Source organism: Anomalospiza imberbis, chromosome 5 (assembly GCF_031753505.1).
Source record: "Anomalospiza imberbis isolate Cuckoo-Finch-1a 21T00152 chromosome 5, ASM3175350v1, whole genome shotgun sequence".
In the NCBI taxonomy this organism is placed as follows: domain Eukaryota; kingdom Metazoa; phylum Chordata; class Aves; order Passeriformes; family Viduidae; genus Anomalospiza; species Anomalospiza imberbis.
In genome coordinates, this window is record NC_089685.1 from 5969117 (window position 1) to 5993859 (window position 24743).

At 43.2% G+C, this 24743-nt stretch overlaps 1 protein-coding gene and 2 long non-coding RNA genes across 3 annotated transcripts in view; 2 read left to right on the top strand and 1 right to left on the bottom strand.

Annotated features, from left to right (window-relative positions):
* Nucleotides 1–5814: 5814 nt before the first annotated feature.
* LOC137473650 (uncharacterized) overlaps nucleotides 5815–24743 on the bottom strand; it is a 36184-nt gene continuing 17255 nt past the window's right edge. Inside the window, exon 3 of the long non-coding RNA XR_010998908.1 lies at nucleotides 5815–6465. This is a non-coding gene — a long non-coding RNA (uncharacterized lncRNA). The remainder of the gene's footprint in view (nucleotides 6466–24743) is intronic.
* On the top strand, nucleotides 8672–11299 carry LOC137473637 (uncharacterized). Its single transcript, XR_010998903.1, has 2 exons — nucleotides 8672–9061; nucleotides 11084–11299. It is a non-coding gene; the product is annotated as an uncharacterized lncRNA (long non-coding RNA).
* On the top strand, nucleotides 19071–24712 carry ECHDC3 (enoyl-CoA hydratase domain containing 3). The gene is made up of 5 exons (XM_068189496.1): nucleotides 19071–19232; nucleotides 19319–19440; nucleotides 21605–21702; nucleotides 22552–22752; nucleotides 24218–24712. The coding sequence occupies exons 1-5, from the start codon at nucleotides 19105–19107 to the stop codon at nucleotides 24545–24547; spliced, it is 879 nt and encodes a 292-aa protein (XP_068045597.1). The 5' UTR covers nucleotides 19071–19104; the 3' UTR covers nucleotides 24548–24712.

Here is a 24743-nt window from a genome sequence, read left to right on the forward strand (position 1 = left end):
TGTAATGTTTTTGTTAGTCTCTTCTGGTTACTCCAGTATGTCCTTGGAGGGCCATAAATTTTGGATCCTTGGAGCCCAGCTTTCCTCTGTTCATTGAAGCTTATCAGGGTTAGTCTAGCAAAACTGAAAGTTTCAGTGATCTAACAATAAGTCTGTCAAAACAAACTTAGCAGCATGCTAGCTAAAGTGGAAAATTACACTGCTTGAGACTAATACACTGCTTTTGATTAATTAAAACAATTCCTTTAAAAAATAATTAGGAAAGTGATATAATTTCCAACAATTTCTCCACTTGGAAGTGATTTTAATTATTTTTTTAAGATTATTTCCACTTAAATCACTGAATATTTGGCAAGACTTATTGATACCAACAGCACAGCGCTGGATGGCAATGAAGCCAAGCAACTGGGATCCCTGTCCTGGGATGTGGGCATTGGCCAGAGGATCAGGAAAAGACCAGGAACTCCCAGCCTCTGAAGGCAACTCTTGTTAAGTGTGAGGGAGAAATACCTTTGCAAGGAAGACTTTTCAGTGTGCCAAGACGAGTGGAACACTCGAAAAGTACCTGGTGCCTGAGAGAATTAGCTGTGCTGGAAATAGTCTTTTCAGATAACAAGCAATTCCCTAACAATCCAGACAGCGTCCAGTGTACACAAAACATGTCATGTGCCAAGTCATGGGGAGTGTTGGCATGGAAGGAGGGAGAAGAAGAAGTGGGCATTCTGGTTTGGCAGACTCCAGACACATGAAGAAACTATCTCCGCCCCATTATGGGCCTACATCTCATCCATGGAAAGACTGATGGAGGATTTCTGGAATTTAAGAGAGGAAATTAAAGAGGGCCACCAAAAACTTTTAGAGGAGTTTAGAGAGGAAATTTTCTATGTCCTACCAGGAGAGACCAGAGTCTGTGCTATTAGGAGCAGGCATCCCCCTGCTCAAGAGAAGAGGGGACAGTCTACCAGGTAACCTGTGGTTTTACCTGCATGGAGAAGACATGAGGAGCTGGGAGGGAAAACCCACCTCTGCCCTAGCAGCATGGGTATGTGAGTTGAGAAGAGGAATGAGTACCACAAGAAGCTCTTAGAGGATAAATGCTGCTCCGGTTTCCCGTGGGCAAGCCCCTAGGCACAACAGAAGGGATGATGTTATGTCCAAACCTCTCCAGGCCAGGAGGGACAGGGGTCACTCACATAGCTGGCAGATCGGGTACAGCTCCCACCCGTCAATGTGTAAGAAGATCAGGAACCTGGAAAACGAGCAGGATTTATAAATGGAGATGGATAGAACACAGCTTCACATCATAGAATGGAAGTGGAGAACCTCTCCCGTTCCTCCTGGAGCAGGGGACATCCCAGTCCTGGATGAGGACAGAGGATGACCCCAAACTCTCTCTGTTCTCCCCAAGGCTAGAGAGAGGCTTCCCAAATGCTTCCCAGCAGCAATTGCCAGCCCGGCCCTTTCCCTCTGCTTTGACTTCCCTCCATGCCCTAGCCAAGGGAAGTAAAGGAAGAGAAAATATTTAATTGTTCCTTCTCTCTGCAAGAGAAGTTATTTTTGGAGTCTTTGGGACAACGCAGCAGGGAAACATCATGATTTTAACATGAAGGAGCAGGGCACAACTCCAGCCTGGGCTACACCTGCAGCCAAGTGAGAGGAGAAGAGTCCTTGGTGCCTGTGGGGAACAGAGTTCTGAAGGGTACCAGGAGCTCTGAGATGGCATCCCACAGGCTGGATAAGGCACTCACTTAGTGTGACATGCCTCTGAGTAACAACTCCAGGCCCTGGAGCTGTACAAAAGGTGCAGAATGAGGGATCGACATTACAACCAGGAGTAAATTTGCAATATGAGTAATAAATTCATCTCATCTTCATTTATTAAACACAGATCAGATGGAACTCAGCACAATTCACAGCAGATCCAGAGTGATTAAATCCTCTATCAATCTCTTCAGGAAGACCACAAGCCTTTTTTTTAAATAAATGAGAGTGGCCCTGCTCCTTCTTTATTCCCAAAAAAAGCTGCTCCAAAACTTCAGTATTTTATAAGCTTAAATGTACTCAGCTGCTATACCACCTGCTGGGTTTGCTTTTGTTTATTTTCCCCAAAATGAAAGTGGTGGGTTTCAGGTGTTATTTCCAGCCCATCCCTTGCCTGATCTTGCCAGTGGCATTTCCAGGAGCTCTGCAGAACTGATGATTTAGGCAGAGGTTTGCCTGTACACACACGGGAGCATCAGCCCACATGGAGACTGCATTACATAGGAAGGGCTGTGTTAAAAGCAGGAGTCAGGTGGGATTTGGAGTAGGAGGGTTTGCCCTTTGCTTCACTATTTCTGGCTGCCTAAAGGAGTGTTTTCCTTTGGGTTGGGATTGTTCACTTTGCCCTCAGCCAGTCCTATTGTCCACAGCCTCTGCTCATTTGTTGAGGTTCAGGTTTCACCCATTCAGGCCTCTCTTCCTGCTTTTGGTAGCTCCTGCCATGGGAATCAGACTTGAATGCTTGCTGCCTGATGAAAGGGGCTATTTCTGTCCCCTCTGTCTGTCAAGACAGATTTTCTTAATTCTCCTTCCTTTTTTACCCAAATTTTCTGTCTCCTCTAGCATTTTCTTGCCTTTTCCCATTCACCTCTTTCTGTCTTATTCTGTTACTTCAATATTCTCTCATGTCTTTACCTCTTTCTCCTTTTATGGTGATTTAAGTTTCAAGATTCTTTCTCTATGAAAACTACACAAAGAACAACATTTAATACATTTACACAGTACAAAATCCCTTTTTAAAGGTCTCCTTAATACCAAGTAGTTTTTCAGTGCACTGAGAAGCATCACAACACCAAAAATGTGTCACTTACCTGTATCTGCTATGTTATAGAACTTCCCAGAGATCCTTTTCTACATTGAGTGCATAGACAGTGCACAATTAGCTGTGCAAAACTCAGAAAGCCTGGCTGAAGAAAACGTGTGGCTGTATCTAAACTGAAGCACAGGATGGGCGTTAAAACATGAATTGGGATATTTGCCTGAACCTGAGTTTTAGATTCTTGTTAACAGGAGTTCATCCTGCTCCCACAGCAGAAGGCAAAGGCATTTGGTGAAAAAGAGGGAAAAGCTATAATCAAATCATACAGCTTTCAAATCAAGGAAAAGTAGAACATAAAAAAGAGGAAGAAAAAGAAGAAAGAAGACAGAAGATTAGGTCTTATTGGCAATGATGCACAACAAAACAAAATGTCAGCTTTAACTTTTGTGTGCCTTATTGTGATTTTCCAGGAGAGTCACTGCAAGATACATTCTTGTAAAGTGCAGATCTGATGTAGAGTTACAGTAAGGCAAGGAACCGGGAATCTCATGACAGTATTTATAGAGTCAGCATTCAGAGCACAGTCACTATTAAAGTTTATTATCACTCACTCATAACCACCAGAATGTCAAGAGAACGCAAAGTTAACAGAAATAGAATCATTTCTGAGACACCAACAAATCTAAAAGCCTCAAAGGGAATCATTTTCATGAAGTTACAAGCAAATGAAAACAAGAGCCTGTAATAAAATGTTTCAATACTCTGTGCTGTGCTAGTGTATCCTGAAAAAGGTGTAATTACTTGTCTAATGTTGTGCAAAAGTTACATCTTTATGACCTTTCCATTTGCTGCTGGAACCAGCAGAAAGACAAATGTGAATGACTGATGGAGCAGAAATATATTCAGTTCATTCAGGTAAAGCTCCTTGTGAAAGATCAAAATAATTTTTTTCCAGCAATGTGGTATTTAGAGTCTTTTCCCAGCTCCGCTTCATATAGAATTTATGTAGCACAACGTGAAGTGGGGGATGCGAGTTGGGCTTTGCATTTAAACACATTCTTCCCCCTCTGCCTTGAGCCATCTGTGTTCGGTCAGCCTCCTGTTCGGGGTAAAGCAGCGTGAAGGTTTCCTACGAAGCCCTAACTGCAGAAATAGCTTGCCAGGGAAGTGGAAGTCCTGTCACACTTATCTTTTCCCTAACTAAGCCCATATGGCAACCCTAGAGTGAAACAAGCCAACGAGAGGGTGGGCATGCTCTCTCAAGCTGTTTCACACCCATAAGGAACAGAGTTCATTTCCCAGGGAAGGGCCACTACTGCATTTCCCAGGCTCAGGCTGCTCAAACACAGGGACATGAGGTGACTCAGGTTCCTGGCTGGTGAAGAAGGTGTGCTCACGGATCTTACTGAGGCTGATGTTTACATCAGGTACCCCATTTCATCCTGTAGGGAAGCCAAGGTTCCCTGCATACAGCCACCATCGTTAATAAAGGCACCCCTCACCTTTGGCAAACAAAGCCAGCTGGAGGCTGTAAAGCAGGATGAAGCTTCCCAAACTTTCAGCAAATACCTCTGAAGTGTAAACATGCTTTATCCTTTTTATGCAAGGAAGAGCCTTCTGAAAGGTGAGGCATCAACTACCAAATAACAGGCTGTTTTCCTCAAAGTTTCCTTACAATGCAGTAATTTACTGTCACATCCGGAGATATTTCTCCTTTGGTAACCTCAAGATAATAAGTAGGATTCAATCTGTCCACACTTCATATCTATCAACATCATGAAAGGTGGATTTTCTTAAATACTGGGTTGAGGGGAAAGTGAATTTGTGCAAGGACACACATACCTTGAGATATATGAGCCAATCGGCTTAAAATGTTGTTTTGCCCTGACCTGACAAGACTTGCTGTCTGGCAATGCATAATCCCTTTTAATGTACTCCTGGGAAGGTGATGGCTCTTTGAAAACCCTTCTGAACTGCAGTTTATCGCAGTGGCTGACACCTGAATAGGAACCACACAGTTCTGTGGAAGCCCTGGGACAAGCAGGTATTAATAGGAGTCCATGTTGATTCAGGAGACAAATGGATAAGGAAAGACTCTGAATCAACTTGCTATAGGTTTTGTGCAGAAGTTTTAAAAATTGTGTGTCGAGGATTTTGAAGCGGACATTGCCCATTGAGACACCTATTTCACTGAATAAAGCCATGAGGCTTTGTCCTGCACATCAGGATGTTTTCCTAAGAGCATGCTGCTCTCATTCATCTCCGTCAGAGTGATTTCAAGTTGTGCATTTAAGACTCAAGTAAGCTCCTTTGCAAACACTCTTGAGAATAGGATCAAAATGGGAAGAGATTACATGTAATCTAATTATGTTAGGTTCCATTTGAAATCCTTCAGTGTAAAAATTAAAAGAATACAACACAGCTTTGCAATATGCTGAGTTCACATGGAAGTGACATGAGCATGTGGAACTGAGGCAACATGGGAGAAAATACCATGTGTTGGGTATATAGCAATGTTTGCTTTAAATAATCTAAACCTCAGGACTAGAATGGTTTGGTGAACTAAAAATAAATTCTAAGAACTTTACGCCCTCTGTCATCACTGACCTCTGCCTTTTATTGTCTGGCCACGGCTTATTTGAAAAAGCTGATGATCAAAAGATCTATATCAAACAATCAACACCAAGCATGACACTTGTCAGCAAGGTTGTGTGGAGCAGCATTGACCTGAGGATCGGCACCTGCTCATGGGACAGACAGTGAATTCCTGCTGCTGAGTGCTCTGTACCTTTACACCATAACATTCACCTTCTGGTAGGGGCTGTAAGAACATTCATCGTCTCTAGAGATTGTTTTGAGTAATTTTTCATTTTCACACTCTTTCAAAATCACACAAGTGAATTAAATTAACAGCTGTAGGATAAGAAGCAGTTGTGTCACTAAAATTGCACCACCTTGTGATCCACACTGAATCAGGCCTCAAATTATGTATTGATACTCATGAGGGTTCCAAATGTGTTTGGAGGGAAGAACTAAAAACCCTGAGGTCTCATTCCCCTCATGCACTGAGTGCTGCAGGCGATCTGGGGGGAGGCTCAGATGTGGTACTTCCCCTCTGTATCATCACTAATGCTCCCAATCCACATGTGATCAAATTTAGAGCTGGAATATGTTTAGTTTGTTGGTTAGGTTTTGTGATGGAGGCTGTCCTTCCTAGACTTGAGCTTGAGCACTACTCAACTTCATTAACTGTTCTGTGAGATTCCTCAAAATTGGGATTGTAAAAAGTTCTTCAAAATGTCTTTTCCAGTTCTATTTCCATTATTCAGAATTATGTCAAAACTGGATTCAAAAAATCTGGTTCCTTTCTCCTTTCAATTCAGTCTATGAGCTTAAGAAGTTTCTACAAAATCCCCCTAAGAAAGAGAAAGTCAGATTGCTCTTCAGATTTTCGTCTGATTTTAGAAAACAGATCAACCTGGAAAATTCAGGCATGCATTTTGCCCTCCATCACAGCACTCATGTTCTAATTCCATCTAAGTCTACAGATCATTTGCCAGGGCTATTTCTAGCCCAGTTCGAGACATCTGGGCACATCTTGATCTCATGTTGTACTCTGGGTCTGATCACAGAAGAGCAGCAGGAGAATCCTCATGTTATGGGCTCTACGACCAAAAGAAACAAATACAGTTAAAACAATGAAACAAGTTCTGTACCACTTGCTGGTCAGATGGTATTGTGAATTGTTATAATTCATCAGCAAAACAGAGGAAGGAAGTGTTTTAAAGCAAGATTATATTATTTTCCTTGAGTTTTTGTTATGAAATCTTCCTGAGGTGAACTTTCAAAACTTGAAAACCCTTCCACAGGGAATGAATGGAACAGGGCAAACTGGAGACTTGCTGAGGAGTAGTTAAATACAAGGGAAAAGAATAGTATGCCAGTGAAATAAAAGAAGAATTCATTACCAAGCTTTCAGTTTGGGAAGACAAGTGAAGAAAAATGCTAGTGATAAAAAAAGAAGAAAAAAAGTACATAAAAATATATGGTGTTTCTGTCCTCTTAATAATTCTAGATTGGAAAGCACCCAGGTCTTCCCTCCCACTGGAGGGAAATAAGCCTGAAAGCTGAGAAAGCAGATAAGGCCAGTAGTGACATATTCACTATATAGGGAGGCTGCAATATTCAGCAAATTACTGCCAGCAAAGTGCCTTGAAATCCTTAAGAAAAAATGCTGAGAAAAACACATTTTATTCTTGCCGTCGTTTAAGAAACAAAATACATTTGAAAACCATGAGAAAAAAAAGTGTCTTAAATGAAAACGACCCATGACCATTAAGTTCACTCTAGTCAAATAAAATACATCCTGTTTTTGTAACTTTTTTATACAAAGGAGATCTTGGACTGTATAGGCTCTTTCCAGCCAAGGATTTGACCCATAGTTGAATTTTTATTAGAAGCAGGGGAGGAGGTAATGGAAAATACACAGGGCTGCTGCTGCTTCAGTTAAGATAAAGGGTGAAATCTGAATTTGGGAAAATGCACAAAATGGAGTAAGTTCATTGTACTTTCTCTCAACTAAAATTAGTTGGTACAAAAAGTTTAGAAATCCTCTGGCAGGGCAAACATAGCTACAGTATCAGTTAATTAAATGACACAAAATGTGTCACCTAAAATACATCCTGGACTTTCCACACAGTCAGGAAAATCTGTCACACAAGCTGCATCAGCCTTTTCTTGATAATTTTGTTCTGAAACAGCTGCATTGAGATAGAAAAGGACAATCATGTTGTGCCCTGCATCAGTCACCCCCAGGTCTTTTCCATGCGAAGAAGGAATTGTTGGTCCCACCCCCACACCCTTATTGTCCATAAAGAAATCTTTTTTTCTTCTTGCATAGACTTTGTGGGAGAGCTGGGAAGAGCCTGGTATGTGCAGAGGCTCCAGGCAAGCCATAGACAAATGGGGCCACAGGTGTAATCTAACCACTGCTTTTGTGAGACTGCTTATCCTGAGTTCTGAACTCTGTTCTACAGCCTGGTTCCTGCATGAAGTCCACTGAGAGGATCCCTTCCTCTGGTACCCCCTTTGGGTGGGATGGATCTCACTTAACCTTAAGTTAAGGTCCTTATGTCCACAGTGTATGTGCCTGTGTGTAGACCAGGTGTCAGGGCTCCCATTCTGGGGGCTGGAGGGCACTCAAAGGGCTTGAGGGCATGAGGCAGCTCATGATACAACCCTTACAGGTGACTGGACTGATGCCACCCTAAGCCCCACTCTCCAGACTTTCATTGATTACACTGGGAAATTGCTCCATCAGTACTTGCTGAGATCTGATCAGCAGTGAGTGAGTCTGGAGCCCTCTCAAGCTAACGAGCCCCAGTGCCTCCTGGCCACGCCGGAGCTTCCACAGCCACCTCACAGGTCAGCAGCTACGTGCAGACACCTAAATTTAGGTGTCTTAATCTGTGTGCTGAGTCTAACCTTTACATTAGGTAAATGAATCTGATTCCAGACAACTTGGTAGAGACACAGGTTTAAAATTCAGATTCGAATGACTTTGATGAAGTAAATGGAGAGCAGTAAAGTGTTTGGAAAATATAATCTGAAGTGCTGTGAACTGAGTATAAACCAGCACAAGAACCAAACAGGAATCTGCTCTGTGTGGTATCTAGTCTTTAAATATACTCTTACCTCCTACTCAGCTGTTCAGGTGCCAGAACAGGATCTGCATTTGTAGAAAAAGATCAGTCTCATTAGTCCTAAGGTCGTTATCTATTTTTGAAAAGAAAAAACACCCTTTGTTGTTGTTCATCCATACCAAAAGTGTTTACGTTAAAGATTCTTAAAAGAATCTTAAAACTGAAAGATTCTTGGTATTTCTGTTGCAAATAAGAATCAAGGGTTTATAGGTTTTAGTGTTTTCAGCTGGTAGCATTGCGTGTCCATGTGTTAGACATTTGGCATTTATACAGAGCACAAAACATCACACAGTGTATTTTTGCCAGAGATGGTCCATGTAATGGAATATTTTCAATGCTTAGTAAAGCATTCTCATGCAATGACAATGAGTGTCAGACAAATACCTTGCAATCAGGCAGCACTCCAAATCTGCTCCTGTGTTCACACTGGATATTGCTGATAATTATCCTTTTCCCAATCAAATAATCATATAAAACAGAACTGGAAGGAACACTGAGATGGGCTCATCCACTGCATTCTCCTACTCCCAGCTGAATCGACTACACCTAGAGTTTTAAAGTAAGTATACTTCAAAAAAATGCATTAAAATTTAAAATAATCCTTTGTTCCTTGTGGTTTTTATTGCAGGATTGGATTGCTTGATTTCCTTTTGGGGGATGGGAATTGGATCAAAGAAATAGGTCAAAAAAACCTCCACATTTTTTGGTATATTTGTAATCTTGGACAGAATTCAGCTACGAATTACCTGCACATACAAAGAAAGGAGACTGGCTTTTTTGTTACAGCTGTCATGTTTGGACATAACTGGAAAGGGAAGAGTAGAACTTGATATGGAGAATTATTCTTCATCTAAAGCCTGCCTCTTCCTACAAAGAGTAGTAAAGACCTCTAATGATAATAACAGGCGTCCAAAAGCCAGAAACTATTTCTGAGTAATATCAAGTCATGCAGGTCTAATAACAGGAACAGAACCAAATTACCCTCTTGCATGCATGTCAGTCTTTTTTTACAAATGAGTGGAAGCTGTAGGTGTGCAGCTGAGCAGGATGTAGTTTGGAGCCTGCAACATTCCTCATAACTGACCCCTTCCCATAGTGAATCAGTGTGAAGCTATAAAAAGAAAATGGGGATTCCTCGAGACAAATTCTAATCCCTGCTTGAGCAGATGGAAGAAACTGACAGAGAGCTCAGTGTGTTACAGAACTCCTTCAGCACAGGTCAAATCCTGAGGTAGCCTAGAGCTGATATAGTGAAGAAACAAGGGGCTATCAAAACATCTCATCAATGAAGCTGTTGAGCAGCCAGATCTCATTTCAAACCAGCATTAGTTTCTCAAGTTTAGCATGTGGATGCCCACCTTTAGTTCCTAAACTTGAGATCTGGAGCAGTATTTTCAACATAATATTGCAAATGTCCCTCTGTGTAGTCTGTGTGTTCCACTCCTTAAATCTGCTTAAAAAGGAAGTCTGGGGGAAAAAAAGAAATTAAATATAGATGCTCTGGCATATACCTATACTGAGAACAATCCCCATTTCTGGAGAAACCAGCTCTCAGATGGGGAAGAAGCAAGCCATGAGAGCAGCTGTCAAGGCAGGAGTGACAGCCACCCCCAGAGCCACTCTGTAGTGCTGGCTCAACATTCACCCACGTTCACTGGTTGTTTGTTCTAGCCCCTGCCTGTGCTCAAAATCTCTTACATCAGCTTCATTCCACTCCTGGGACTGTTACTCCAACAATCCTCTTTCCAGTGTCTCTTCTCCTTTCTCTCCTCTTTCTCTTTGTATTCTCAAACTGACTCTTACATCACCAAGGTACTACGTGCTTGCTCTCAAATTACAACCTTCACTTTACAAACATATTCAGCTACTTTTCTCCAGCTCTGAGCTTTTTTGGAGCAGGGAGTACAGTGTCTTCTGGGGAGAGCTTTGTACTTTCTCAGCCTTAGGCACTGGTGTAATAAACATGATTTACTACCTCCCTAATGTCCCTGTAATTTCACTTCTATGGATTGATCCAGATCTAGACAACTGATTAGTGCTAATGTGAACTGAAGAAAAGTAGTTGGTCTTCCAGTTCCAAAAAGCTGTGCCAGTATGTACCTCTGTAATTTTGGGAGCACTGGGGATTCAAGGTGCTGTCTAAATTCCTTTTTGTACTGTTGTGACTCCAAGACTGCACAGATGATATTATCACAGAATCACAGAATGTGTTGGTTGGAAAGGACCTTAAAGATCATCTAGATCCAGTCCAGTTTGATGGCACTGCACATCCCAAAGTTGACAGTAGGTTTTACATGAACTGTCATGAGTTGCCATGAGCGTCAATGCTTGAAAATTGCTGTGCCAGGTCCAGCAATGGAAACATGATGACAGAGAAATCTGTAAGAATCCAGCCACCAGCTTCAAACTGAACTGGGATTCAGCTGCCTTGCAAAGTCAGAAACTCTTCCATCCTCAGCAATTCAAATGAAACCTTGTGCCACTGTCAACAGCCAAATCTGTATGCTCATGAAAAACGTGAAGAACTTGAAAAACTTCACAGCTGCAATTAATTCATATAATCCTATTTCATTTGTCTCAGATGTCCAAACATGTGCTGTTCATCTCCCTGAAGGTTTCCTTCTGGGAATAGTAGTGTCAGCTAAGGCACCCAAGTTGCCAGAGCTGAAAGCCAAGCACAAAAGGTACTCCTGAAACAAGAAGAAATTAAAAAAAAAATCATAGAATATCCTGAGTTCAAAGGGACCCACAAGGATCACTGAAGTCCAAATTTAAATAAATTTACTACTTAGGAATGGTCTTCTTTTGCCTCCTCCAGAACTATGCATATAAACACTGATAAAGGAGAAAAGCAGGTGGCCATGTTTAAAAATAAGTGATAAATTAAACTACATTATTTCAAAAAGACCTAGCCAAACCCTCATATTTTGCATACTGTACAGGTCTAATTGAACAAATCACGTACCCAGATTTAGGTAAATTAATGTCAGTGGGATTAAGCAGGATGTAAATTGAGGAAGCATTTGATTTCCTTGCCTCTGATGAGAGGGAGAAATCAGCATGTATGTCTCTCCTGCTGTCTTGTGAAGCCCAAGCCCAAATTTCTCATAGAAGTGGAATGAAAAAGTGAAAATAAAAACAATTATAAACTAGTCAGTCAGCTGTTTAAAATAAATGAAATTCTAAAAAATCTCTAATGGGATTAGTTCATTAAAATGTTCATTGATAATTGATAAGTCCATTGCCATATTAAGAGTCTTTCCAGTACTAATTGGTTCAGCTCTCAATAAAACAGATGGATAATGATGAAAATCTCTAGTTCACTGTGGTGTTGCTGTTGTGCAGGAGGCTGTTCATAAAAACAACAGCGTCATTTTAAATGTAGGAGTTTAACAAGATTGTGAAGGTTATTTTAGCCTGGTTTCCTGTGGAAATAGGATCAGACTGTCTGTCTCCTGCTACATTTAACAGCAGGCTGGGGTTCTCAGTGATCTTAAGTATCCTCCTCTCCTAAGAACACCAAAGGCCAGACAGAGACTGGAGACCCAAATTACCACCCAAATTAGAAAGAAGTCATAGACTTCCCTGGGCTTCACTGCTGTGTTTGACCTGCCAAAAGCCTGCACTCTTCCCACCACAGCACATTTGCTCAGGTAATGGTCAGGAGGACTGAAGGATGGGGGGGAAGCAGGAAGGCAAGTGACACGGAGTGTTAGGGATTTTTATCCAATCAACTCGGGTTCTTTCTTCAACTACCAGACTAGTAAACACGGTTTGCAGCTAATTTTTATTCTGTCATGCACTGTTAAAATAACCTGAATTTCCCCATGTATGTAAATCTTTCTCCAGTGTGTCTGTGTGGCACAAACACAAACACCCCAAGTCTCAGCTCCCTTGCACAGCCTGTAGCTCCTAGCTGGGTGAGAGCAGGGCTGGTTCTGAGAGCTGTGTATCGACTGGCACACCCATGGACTGGTCAGGAGGTCACACCAGAGAGAGCACCACTGAGCCTGGGCTGTAGCCTTTTTCTCAGGGCAAGCACTCATTTCTGTCTGTTTCTTCAGCAATAATTTTCCGGCAACTTTTAGCATCTCTTCCAATCTCCTTGACAGATCCAGAGGACTGGCAGACATGATTTCCTGAAGCTTTTTCTTTTTTTTTTTCAAAACTAAAATAATTCTTAATTATAAAAAATGCCCCTTTTAATTTGTGGGTTAGTATTTCCTAAACAGAATAATTTTCTTTGCTCATTATGTATTACTGCTTCCTCTGCTTGGAAACAGGAACCACAAGCACTTTGACACAGAGAGTTACAGGATGTTTCTCCACAATATCAGACAGCTGTGTTGGATCAGGCCATCGCCCCTTCTTTTGTGCCAACACACTGTGAATTTAACATGTGTGGCCTTGATAAGATGGAAGTGTGTGGTGAGAGTATCAGGGCCAGCTGGATGGTCTGAGTCCAACCTGCAGCCCGGCATTTCCTTCCACATAAAGAAAATGCACACGAGCAGTTGGCAGCTTCCCTGGTGGCTCGTTATCCTGCCTCCTGGCTGTCAGGTCTGACACAACACCGGGGAGATAAGATGTACGATAAGGTAAAATACACACCATTGAGATATGTAAGTCACCACTAACCCAGTAATGAGCAGCGTTCTGTGTCAAGCCTCTTGCAAGAAATGTTACAAGGACACATAAAAACTTTCCCCTTCTCCTCCTCCTGCCCCAGTGTGGTATGGACATGACTGACTTCAGCTCCTGACTGAATTAATGTTTTCTGAGACTTCATAAACTTTTCTACTCAAGATGGATGTAGTCTGTGTTATCCCTGTGCAGCTTCTGATGTTGGTGGTGCCAAGGAACCATTAACTATTAGGATTCTGTCATTCTTGTGTTCATTTGTAAGAGTCTGGTATTCTTATTGGATAAAAATCCAATTTAATTGAAAAAAATATTTTATCTAGTTCTTATATAATGGTTGTAATGAGGTGAAAAGGATTGAAAGAAAATGAAACTAGCTGAAAATTGCCCAAGGAGCAGGAAACAGGTGAACCAGAAGAGTCCAGTAAATTCAATGTATTTTGCTACAGTAAAGTAATTACTAGCAGAGGCAGGGATAAGCTGGGTAGAGGATGCAATTTTGTGGTGAGAACTGTCATTTGCAGAAGGGGTTTGGAACAAAACCAGGCCACAATAGAGGGTGTTCCCAAGTATGGACAACTTCAGGCAAACTTTTGCTCTTGGCCCCAAACAGTAGCTACAATTTATCTCTTCTTTCACAGCAATGTTTTTGTCTGTAACCACAGCAAAGAGGCACTGACATCTGGAAGTGAATCCCGAGATACAGTTAGAGAGCCATCGGGCTGAGAGGATTCTGGTACCTCCTTCTTCCCTTGAGGTCCCTGGGCTTAGGTCAGTATATGTACCTTTCATGTGTATGAGGAGAAAGTTCACATGCCCTGCAAGAGGCATCAGGCCAGTCTGCCTCAGTTCCCTACTGATGATTTAGGCTGGGACAGAGCTGGTTTTCTTCAGAGTACCCTGTATGGGGCTGGTTGGGATTTGTGTTGGAATCAGTTGATAGATCATGGATATTTTTGTTATTGTTGGGCAAGGCTTACACAAGGTCAAAGCCTTCTGTGCTCCTCGCCCCACCACACCAGTGAGGAGGCCAGGGGTGCAAGGGGACACAGCCAGCACAGTTGACCCCAACCGACCCAAGGGATATCCCAGACCATATGGGGTCATGACTGGCATGTAAAATGGGGGAAGGACAGGGGGACATGTTGAGTGATGGTGTTTGTCTTCCCAAGTCACTGTTACATTGGCAGAGCCTGCTGTCCTGGGGATGGCTGAACACCCGACTGCCCATGGGAAGTGGGGAATGAATTCCTTGGTTTTTGTGCACAATTTTTGCTTTACCAATTGAACTGTCTTTATGTCAACCCACGACTTTCCTCAGTTTTACTCTTCTGACTCTCTCCCTGATCCTGTTGGGGGAAGTGAGTGAGCGGCTGCACGGGCTGAGTCCCCAGCTGGGGTTAAACCCAGACACTGGTGCAATGATGAATGGAGAGCAGGAGGAGCCTGGAGAGGCACTGGGAGCTCGTTTAGACACTGCTCAGCCCTGTAGGGGACAGAACGTCTCTACTGGTTGTGTAGGAAGCCTTGCAGGATTAAGTATCTAAATTGGGAACCTAAGGTTAGATCCTCTGAGGGAAGGAATGAATATCATCTTTTTTCCAAGCCTGTTATAGCCTCACATATTTTATAATTCTGGTCATTGTTCACATCTTAAGAATCTCACATACAAAAAAAAAAAATCTAACGTTAACGCCAGGAAAATATAAATCACTTTAACAGTGAGGACAATGCAGGATAAAAGATGAGTGCGGGGAGGATAAGAGAAAGACAGCAAATAAAGACTAGCAGGAATGGGTGTAGTGACAAAAGGGCTTTTGGTCGATCACTTGGTTCACAAGCAGAAGGGAAAATAAGAAGCAGCCATTACGTGGAGCAGTGCTGCCACACAGTGTCTGGGAAACAGCTCTGAGCAGTAACTGCATGACATTGCAGCAGAAGTGACTCTGGGAGCTTTATGTTTCATGTCAAGAGCAAAGAGGACACTGGATTGTTTGCTGAAGGAATGCTAAATGTAAAGGCAGGAGGCAGTAGTACTGCCAGGGAAGGATCTGATCTGAGCCTGACTGGCAGCCTTACTTATTAGCCTGGTTCACAGGCTGCTGCAAATTCTCAATGGCAGTCATGAAATTAAAACTGGATTAAAAGCCTTTCTTTTAGCAGAATAATCACATTTTTTAAAATATAACTTTCTCTTAAAGTACATGGTAAGAATTCTGATAGTCTCCTATACATTAATCCTGTAAATGATTTTTAATTACTACTTCATAATTAGTAATTAGAGCCTCTATAAAGAGAAGGCTGATATACAAATTACCTTTCCCAGACTTTTCAAAGAAAAAAAGCTAGGGCTAGGACTCAAAGGAGGTTTGGTAGCAGGGTCATGGGAATTTGAGGTGTGGACAGAATAAAAGGGTTTCATGCCCTTAGAAAATCCCAGCACAATTATTTTCCTGAAGTTTCTGTGCTATTTCTATCCTAATAGCAATATAGAAAACACAAATTGTCTAAGGACACAATACATATGTTACACAGACAGCACCCATCCTGTGGTGCTGGGACTCAGCTCAGAATCCTTGCTAAGTGGAAATAAAAATGCAAAATCTTTTTTCATCTTTTCTTTAGTCAGACCTGGAGGGTTCCACATCAGAGAAGCCATGGTGCACTAGTCTATCTCTTTGCTAGCAGAATCTACAAAGCAGAGAAATAAATTATTTTCCTTGGCCTGGGTGCAAGAACAGGACCTTGCTCTCCCTGTTATCCTGGAACTACTACACACCTGAGCAGAATTAAGCAGTCTTTGAGTTCTTAAGGTGCCAAACCCCTCTGGCTCCCAGTGGGATTTGAATGCCTTCAGCAGTGCTGAAAATCAGGTCACAAGATCCTCTGGGAATGCCAGCGTTTGACAAGAGATAATTTGCATGAAACTCTGCTAAGAATATGTCTGCCTCATGTTCCATAAAATAGTCCCAAGTTTTCATCATAGCATTCCAATTAATAGAAATTTCCTTATGGATAAATTTACTAATTTACGTATGTGGATGCATTTTACATTTCAGCTGCATCCCAACAAGGTCTGCCTTTGCCCTGGGTGGACCTGCTATTTATAGCAGCAGGTGCTCCTGCAAGATTCATATCCCATCTGGGCTCACTGAAAGCTAAGAAAATAAAGACCCAAATAAATACCTGTGCTTCATGAAGGAAGGCATCCTGTATCTTTATTGTCCATGCATGCTATCTAGAGACATGACAGTGGAGAGCACAGAGGGCTTTAGAGCAGGAAAGCACACCTGAATCTCAAAACATCTTTTCCTGCACAGTGTGATACTCTGATAGTTTCTGGAATGGAGGCCACGTCATGAAGCATGAAGTCACGTCATGTCCTTTGTAATCTCCCTTTTTATGTTTTATGAGGATCAATACAGCTAAAGGTTAGAAAAGCCCCGTCTGGTACTTGCAATCCTGGCTTCTGGCTGTCTCCAGTTGAAACTGTGAGCTCAGCCATAACCACAATGCTGCTGGCAAATGCTATGAAAAGGAAATCTGCCTGAAATCATAAAGTTTTTTCAGTACTTTCTCAGAGAAGGCAGCAGCAGGTCCCTTAAATGCATTGGGGAAACTGCAGCCAAAAAACAATCTGTAATGGGGGTGGGTGTGAAAGGAAACATGAGGTTGTCAATCAAAGTTAAGAACTGAATTTCCAGAGAGCTGGAAACACTATATAAAAAATAAGCTTTTTGGAGAAGACTGCAAAAATACTCTTTCCTTGGAAATGGACAGAAAAGGGACAAGCAGATGGAGAAAGAGAAGGAACTGGAAGAAACAAAAATCAGGTGGTATTCACTAGTTTGAAAGAGGTCAGTGGTCAGAGTTTCAGGGGATTGGGAACTCCTCCCAGAGCAGCACACGTTGTGTTCTCAGTGTGCTGGCCTTTGCCAAACCAAGCAGGGACTTTGAAACTGCTGAGATCTATATAAGATGATCTCATTTGCTTCTAAATGGGGTTTTTTTCCCTACAAATTCCTACTGCATATTGAAAGTAAATTTTGGAAGAACTTTTCAGTGAATGACCATGAGGTACAAACAACCCTGAGAAAAAGAAAATTGTCACATTAGGAAAGCCCAGAGCAGAATTAGCTCTCAGGTCTGACAGTGAACTTCAACACTGAAAAACATACATAAAAATTTATAAACCTACTATGCCTCTTACTGTAGAGACACAAAGCCCAGGAATCTAAGGGGTCATTGTGTTAGGCAACATAAAATCAGTACACAGAAAGTGCATCTCCATACTATGCTGTTAATATCTGTGTAAGTAAATATATTACTAAACACAAAATTCAAACGGTTCTTTTCTGAGGCTGATGTTCACAACTGAGAAGCCTCAATTGCCACTACAGTCGAAAAAGCTGCAGGAGTTCAACAGACACTGACAAAAACTGGAGAGACATCTGTGAACCTAAAAGTACTTTGCAACAACTCACAAGAACAGGGAGATCAGGAAGCAGGAGCACAGATTTACATTTACAAGGAGCATATGCTGGACATAAATCTATTCCATTTTAGGGTACGTGTATCGTGCGGAAAAAGGCTGCTTGGTCTTTTGGCCTGTCAGCATCTCCTGGCAGATGAGATTGTTCCCCAGCTGCCTGAGCCACATGACTGCCTCTCTTTTAGCTTGACTTCTAGAACACAGGTGACCAGAAGCATAAACAATATTCAAGAGAAGCTGTGAATGTACCTGTAAATCCCTAAAATACTCTGAATTTTAAAATTACATTTGAAGTTTAAAGTCGCCAAACCACCTCTTAAAATCACATTTGCCATTTTTTTTCTTTTTGAATGCATCATATGGACTACAGACTGACTCTGTAGAACCAAATAGAATGCACAAGGCCTTTCCCATGACAATTTCTAGATGATGAGTTCCCAGTGAATAAATGATGATTTTCTTAGCTCCCAAGTAGCCCTGCAGAACTGAATTTCATCTCATGCCAGTTACTCTGGGCCTCAAAGCAATGTCATTTTCTCTGTATGACACTGCTGTCCTCTCTGTCATGACAGATTCCACCCCAGTGCCACTGACAAGTTTGCTCAGCACAGTCCTAATCTCCATCCCATGGTGACAAATGCAAGTGCTCAGTGGAATCTGAAGTAATTGTCACATTTCTGAGTGCTCTCCAACACCCCAGCTACTCATTAGTGACACCACTGCCCACCCATGCCTTCCAGTGCAGGAGTCAGGCCTGAGAGCAGGACGGAGGGAGGCTCTGTGTGGATGGACTGTTCCAGGAATGATGTGTCCAGCAGCACCAGCAGCACCTCCAGTGCTGTGCCCAGTTCTGGCCCCTCAGCTCAGGAAGGGCACTGAGGTGCGGGAGAGTGTCCAGAGAAGGGCAGTGGAGCTGGGGAAGGGGCTGGAGCACAAGTCTGAAGAGGAGCGGCTGAGGGAGCTGGGGCGGCTCAGCCTGGAGCAAAGGGGCTTCAGGGGGACCTTTCCACTCTCTGCAGCGGCCTGACAGAAGGGTGTAGCCAGGTGGGGGTCGGGCTCCTCTCCCGGGCAACCAGCGACAGGACGAGAGGACATGGCCTCAAGCTGTGACAGGAGAGGCTTGGGTCACACATTGGGAAGAATTTCTTCATAGAAGAACACTGGGACATTGGGGCTGCCCAGGGAGGTGGGGGAGCCACTGTCCCTGGAGCTGTTGAAGGAAACCTGGCCGTGGCACTCAGTGCCATGGTCTGGTTGACAAGGTGCTGTTTGGTCATAGGTCGGACTCGATGGTCTCAGCGGTCTTTTCCAGCCTAATCGATTCTGCCATCCTGCGCCCCGGCAGCAGCACCAGGCCGGGGCCGGCCTTGGGCCGCGCTGCCGACCCCGGTGCCGCGGAGCTCCTCCCGCCCGGCCCGCTCCGCTCCGCCCCTGCCCTGCCCGGCCCGGCCGGGCCCGACCCCGCAGCGATGGCGGCCCGGCTGAGCCGGCTGCGGAGGCGCCTCACGGCCACTTTCAGCAGCGCCGCGGCCGCGGGAGCCGGGCAGGCCCCGCCGGCGGAGCCGCTGACGGAGCGGCGGCAGGCGGGGGGCGTGCGGTGAGCGGGGGCGCCGGGGGCTCCGGGACGCGGCCGCCTTGGGAGCTCGGTGACCGTAACTCCGCTGTGTTTCACGGCTTTTGCAGCACCATCGTCCTGAACAACCCGCGGCGGCGGAACGCGCTGTCGCTGCCCATGCTGCAGAGCCTGCGGCGGGACCTGCTGCACGACGTCAAGAGCCGGGAGCTCCGCGTCATCGTCATCGCGGGTACCGCGGCACCCGGCCGGGCGGGCAGGGGCACACACCCGCGGACGCGGAGCCCAAACCCGAACCTCGCTGGGAGTTAGGGGAAACGGGCCGGGAAGGGACCTGTGTGCTTCCCTAATGCTCCCGGGGCCTCCCGCGGCTGTCAGCACCCGGCAGGCCTCCCTGTCACGCTCTTGCTCTATACTCACCCCAGCTTCGCCTCTCCTGTACTTAATTCCTCATTCCTAACTCAGCACTAACGACTGACTGGCGTTTTGTTACGCTTTTGGTTTTGGCCAACGTGTCTAAGCATTAACACGTCTCAAAATGTCACTATTTTGGTGGGGGTATGAGGGTGTTTACACTCGGCAGTTTAGGGTCAGGGTTAATTGGTTTTAAGATTGTACGTAAGGAATGCTTTAAGCAGAACAAAAGCCAAACAAATAAAAAGTTCTAAGAGTTAGCACAGTAAAGCATTAACATCCCCACATAGGGGTTTTGTGCAGGAACAGGCAAAGGGAGGATGGCACTTGTTGCCCTGTTGACAGGTACAGACTGTGGTAAAAAACAGGGTTTCTGCAAATGAAGTGCTCTGCTTCCCTGGTCTGAGCCAGGATCAGCCTCATCATTGCCAATGGTTTGTCAGAACTATTTTTAAAAACACTCCAGTGAAAAAGAGACTGCAGTATCAATACTACAGACACCCATGACCCACAGATGTAAAACAGCCTCTCCCAGAGCCTGTTACAGTTTCCTGCCATTTACATATAAAGCTGTAGAGTTCGTAAAGATAATGAAACTTGAGCCGTACTTAAGCCATCTGTTTTTTCTCAGCTATTTTAACGTAACCTTCCTCTGCCCCCCTTCCAAACATCTCAGATAAATTGGTTTATTAATTTAGGATCGTGCTGTTTCCTATACATAGGAGAAAGCTCTGTGTGTTAGGGCACACACACAAGAGTAGAAGAGAGCTGATTTCACGGGGGTGAGTTTAAATATACAAATTCCTCATTTCAAACAGCAGTTAGAAATTTTGCAAAACACTGAAGACTCTTCTTTGGGAGTACAGTGTTCTGGGAGTTTGTGAGCACAATTGCATTTGGTTTTTTAGAAATTGCATGTTCCTATTTATTTCTAATTCCCCTGCTGAATAAAACACAAGAGAAGAAATTTCAAGAAAATAAAAGATTCCTCAGAGAATGCTTTGGGCCTTTAACGCAGACTTTGCATGGATTCTTCAATGAGGTTCAAAGGCAGATACAATTAATCTCCAAATATATTTTGCCAACTCCATGAGTTGACTGACAAGTGTCTGGTTATTTCTGGATATGTTGTGTCTCGATAATCTGATTCATAAGAAACAAACTGATAGGTAAGGTTTGATCTGCATAGGTGTAGCTGGAAATGTCACATCCATACAAATACCTGAGAAGTTCTGAAGGACTGGAAAGCATCACATTGGTTCCTTCTAGTGGCAGGTAGTCACATGACAGAGGAAAACTATTGTGAAGATTGTCTACCTTTATCGAGTGTTTTGATTTTAGCAAATCCAAAGTTTAGTTCCACGGATGCCTCCTCTTTTGCTGCCCAAACCCTGAACATGCTTTTGGTGCTTCTCTAGATGGCAGTTCAGTAGTGGAGAAAACACGCCAACAACCCTTCTGGCTCTCCTATAGCAGAATAACCTTTTTTCTTTCTTTTTCCATTGTGACCTTCAACACCATGACAGAAAAAATACTGATGCTTATTTAGCAAAAGTTAATAATTAATTCTGGGTACAATAAATAGGGACGAAGTATATTTATCAGTCTGAGAGCAGAGAACTCCAGCCTTGCTCCAGCTGATAAGTTTGTGTTGTACTAAGGAGCTGTTTTGAACATCCTTACACAAAACTGGGCCCAGAGGTGAAGTGCATTCTTTATAACTGACTTAAGTGTAATGGAAGTAAAATGAGACCTTGAAAAGTGGTAATGGGTGTTACTGTGCTTAAATGTTGCATTGCAGCAATTTAAAGTTACCACAAAACCCAGAAGGCAGTATTTGGGAATTCTGTTCAAAACTCCCTCCCCAAACTCCTTTTTGAACATTGACATGTCATTAACATCCCTTTACCTGGGACACTGATATGCTGCGACCCCTGATTTCTTTATTACTTCAGACTGACTTTTCCTGAAATTCTTTGCAGCTGAAGGACCTGTATTTTGTTCTGGCCATGATTTAAAGGAACTGTCAAGTGAAGATGATGTGAAGCATCATTCCCAAGTATTTGAATTATGTGCAGAGGTAAGCAATTCTTCTTGAGTGCCTCTGCCATTGCCTGGTGTTAAAAGCAAGCATTGGTTTAAGGAGGGACAGCATTGGTCATCTGCTTGCTAAAGTACAGATTATTCCTTCAGATTCCTTCCGATTCCTTGATTTTTGCTGCTCTGCTATTTTAATGCCTGATCCTGATGAAATTATGTTTGCCCTGGATTTCTCTACATGTAAATAGAAGGGCTAGAATGTCAATGTGCATGTCTCCAGCAATGGGCACAGTCAAGGTGTATTCCTTAGTTTAGCCAGTGTTCCTTTCAGCTAAGTATTCGGGCAATGTCTTTTCTAGAAGTCTAGGGATAACCACTTTCAAATCACTTGTGATCAAATGTTCTTTCCCAGCATTTATTTAGTTAAAATTTCAGGATCAGCCTTAACAACAAGTAGACAATGTGAAAGTAAGATCTGACTCACTGGTTGTCCAAGTTCTTGTTAAAGACACAGGTCAGGGAGGTGGGGAAGTTAAAGTGAATCCTGGAGCCTTTGGAGAGAATGGCAAAATCCCCTTTGATAGTGGTGGAGCTAGAATTTGACCCCTAATCCTCCACAGTGTGACAACAGTGAGTACTTTGAAACCTTTTGCTCTAGATCCTCCAGTACTAATGATCTCTAAGACATTGCTGAGCCCATATTTAAAGAATGCTGTAAAAGCCATGTGTGAAAGCCACAGGCCCTTCATCATCCTTTCATCAGAAAGGAGCCAAGATCCAACAGTTTGGGGATTTTTTGGTAAATAGAGAGGAAGGTACTTTTGATGGCTTCCGAAACAGGATTGTGTCGCCCTGACTTTCCATACTGACCCCTCTTTTGTACATGCAGGTTATGACTTTAATCCAGAAACTTCCAGTGCCAGTGATTGCCAAAGTAAACGGCTTGGCTACAGCAGCTGGCTGCCAGCTCGTGGCAAGCTGTGACATCGCAGTGGCAAGTGAGAAATCTCAGTTTGCTACTCCTGGAGTAAACATTGGGCTGTTCTGCTCCACACCAGCTGTGGCCTTGGGCAGATCTCTTCCAAGAAAGGTAAACTTCCTTTCCAGATATTCTTCATAATTCTGCAAAAAGTTGGTTCACATGTCAGGAGTTTTAGTTCCATTGCCTGAACTTTATTTTCCTGCAGTGCAACATTCAAAATACTTTATTTCAAAAGGCATCTCCATAACTCTTTGGACTGGGAAAAATAATAAAGGGTTAACTCTTGTTTAGGAAAGGCATCTTTCTACTGATGTGACTCCAGCCAGCACGAGCTCGCCCCAGCAGCCCACCAGCTCAGCAATCCCTTTCCTTTCCAACAGACAGCTCAGGGCTTTAGCCAATGATGTTCTCCCCTGAGGAGGAAACCCCTGCAAGTTTAGGATAACAATCCCACCAAGGCATCAATTCTTGCCAGGCAATGACATTTCACTGCCAGCAGGATCTGCCTGGCTGTAGATCAAGATGCTTTAAATAGCACCTAAAATCCTCCTATAGTGTCTTCCTGTTTTACGTCCTACTGATTGTGGCTGCACATCTCTCACTGCATAAAAAATAGTACAACCTGTAAAGCCAATTGGATTCATGCAGGCAGACGGTCCAAGCGCAGCAGGGCTCTGCTGAGATGCAGTGACTGAACTGCGCACATCCCATTGCTGGATAAAAGCTTCAGCTTGAAATTTCCCATCTGCAGGGACATCCTGTTCAAATAGAGTCCATGGGGGATTTTTCCAAGTCTGCTCTTGTGTGCAGTTGCAGCTGTTTCTGAGTTAGTATTTCTGGGCTGTAGAATTACCTTTTTAAAATGTGTGGGAAATACTTTTCTCTATGGAACTTTTCAAAGCAATAAGAACATTCCCTACGGTTCCCAGAATTGGTGATGTTTACCTTTTAACAAAAGAAGTTGCCATTGTTTGTAGCTACCAGAACAAATGTGCTAATGAGACTGATCAGCTCTTATGATTCAGGCATTGGTCAATTGCTCCAGGAGTCTTGGAAAACTTTATTGATACATAGCATTGAATAGTCACTGAGTATTTGGGGGATTTTTTTAATCTCAAACCTCAAGCACCAGATGCTGGAAGCAGCAGGAGACTGAAATAATGTGGCTATAAAAAGTCCATATTTAAAACCACTCATACTAAACTTAAAACTAGGACAGGTGTTTTCAAAAACTGTACTTAAAATACCAAGTTCAGTCATTTGACTTTGTAGATGATCCACTTCTCTTTTAATTCCTACAGCAAGCACTAGAGTTTGTGGGCTTTTGAAGAGAAACCCAGGGGTGTCAGCCTAGGACAGCTGGAATCAGCAGGCAGGTTTGAAGAGACCAGCTTTGGCCCCAGTCCTTCTCTTTGCTGAGACCTTTTAACAGGTCCTTGGCAGTTTAAAAGACCAAAAGACTTAAATCATTTGTGAAAAGAATAACTTGTACTTGAAGGAGGAGGCTGAAATTCCCCAAACAAAGCAAAGCACTGAGTTGGGTTGACTTAGTTCAATATTTTTCCTTGTTCAGGTGGCACTGGAGATGCTTTTCACAGGTGAACCTCTCTCTGCCCACGAAGCATTAATGCACGGGCTTGTCAGCAAGGTGGTACCAGAAGACAAGCTGGAAGAAGAAACCATGAAAATCTCTCAGAAGATATGTGAAAGCAGCAAATCCGTCCTGGCCTTGGGGAAAGCCACCTTTTACAGACAGATAACCCAGGACCTTGACACTGCTTACAAAATAACTACTAAGGTCATGGTAGATAATTTGACTTTGAGAGATGGGCAGGAAGGAATTGAAGCCTTTGTTCAGAAGCGTAAGCCTGTCTGGTCACACTCTCAGGAGGAGAAGAAATGAGTCCTGTCTCTAAACAAACCTTAGCTGTGCTTTATGATTCTTCACGCAGTTGCCTTTGGGAACTATATTTTTATTCTTACTGAAAGTTAAATTTCTCTTCTTACAAATGCCAGACACAATAAATTGACTCTAAGTATGTAATAAATGTTAAGAAAAATCAAAGAAGATGGGTTTTCTTTGATAGCAGTGAATTTAA

Coding starts and splice junctions, on each gene's coding strand:
- ECHDC3 (XM_068189496.1), top strand. CDS start 19,105: ATGGCGGCCCGGCTGAGCCGGCTGCGGAGGCGCCTCACGGCCACTTTC. Junction 19,233..19,318: donor CGGCAGGCGGGGGGCGTGCG/GTGAGCGGGGGC, acceptor CGGCTTTTGCAG/CACCATCGTCCTGAACAACC. Junction 22,753..24,217: donor GCAGATCTCTTCCAAGAAAG/GTAAACTTCCTT, acceptor TTCCTTGTTCAG/GTGGCACTGGAGATGCTTTT.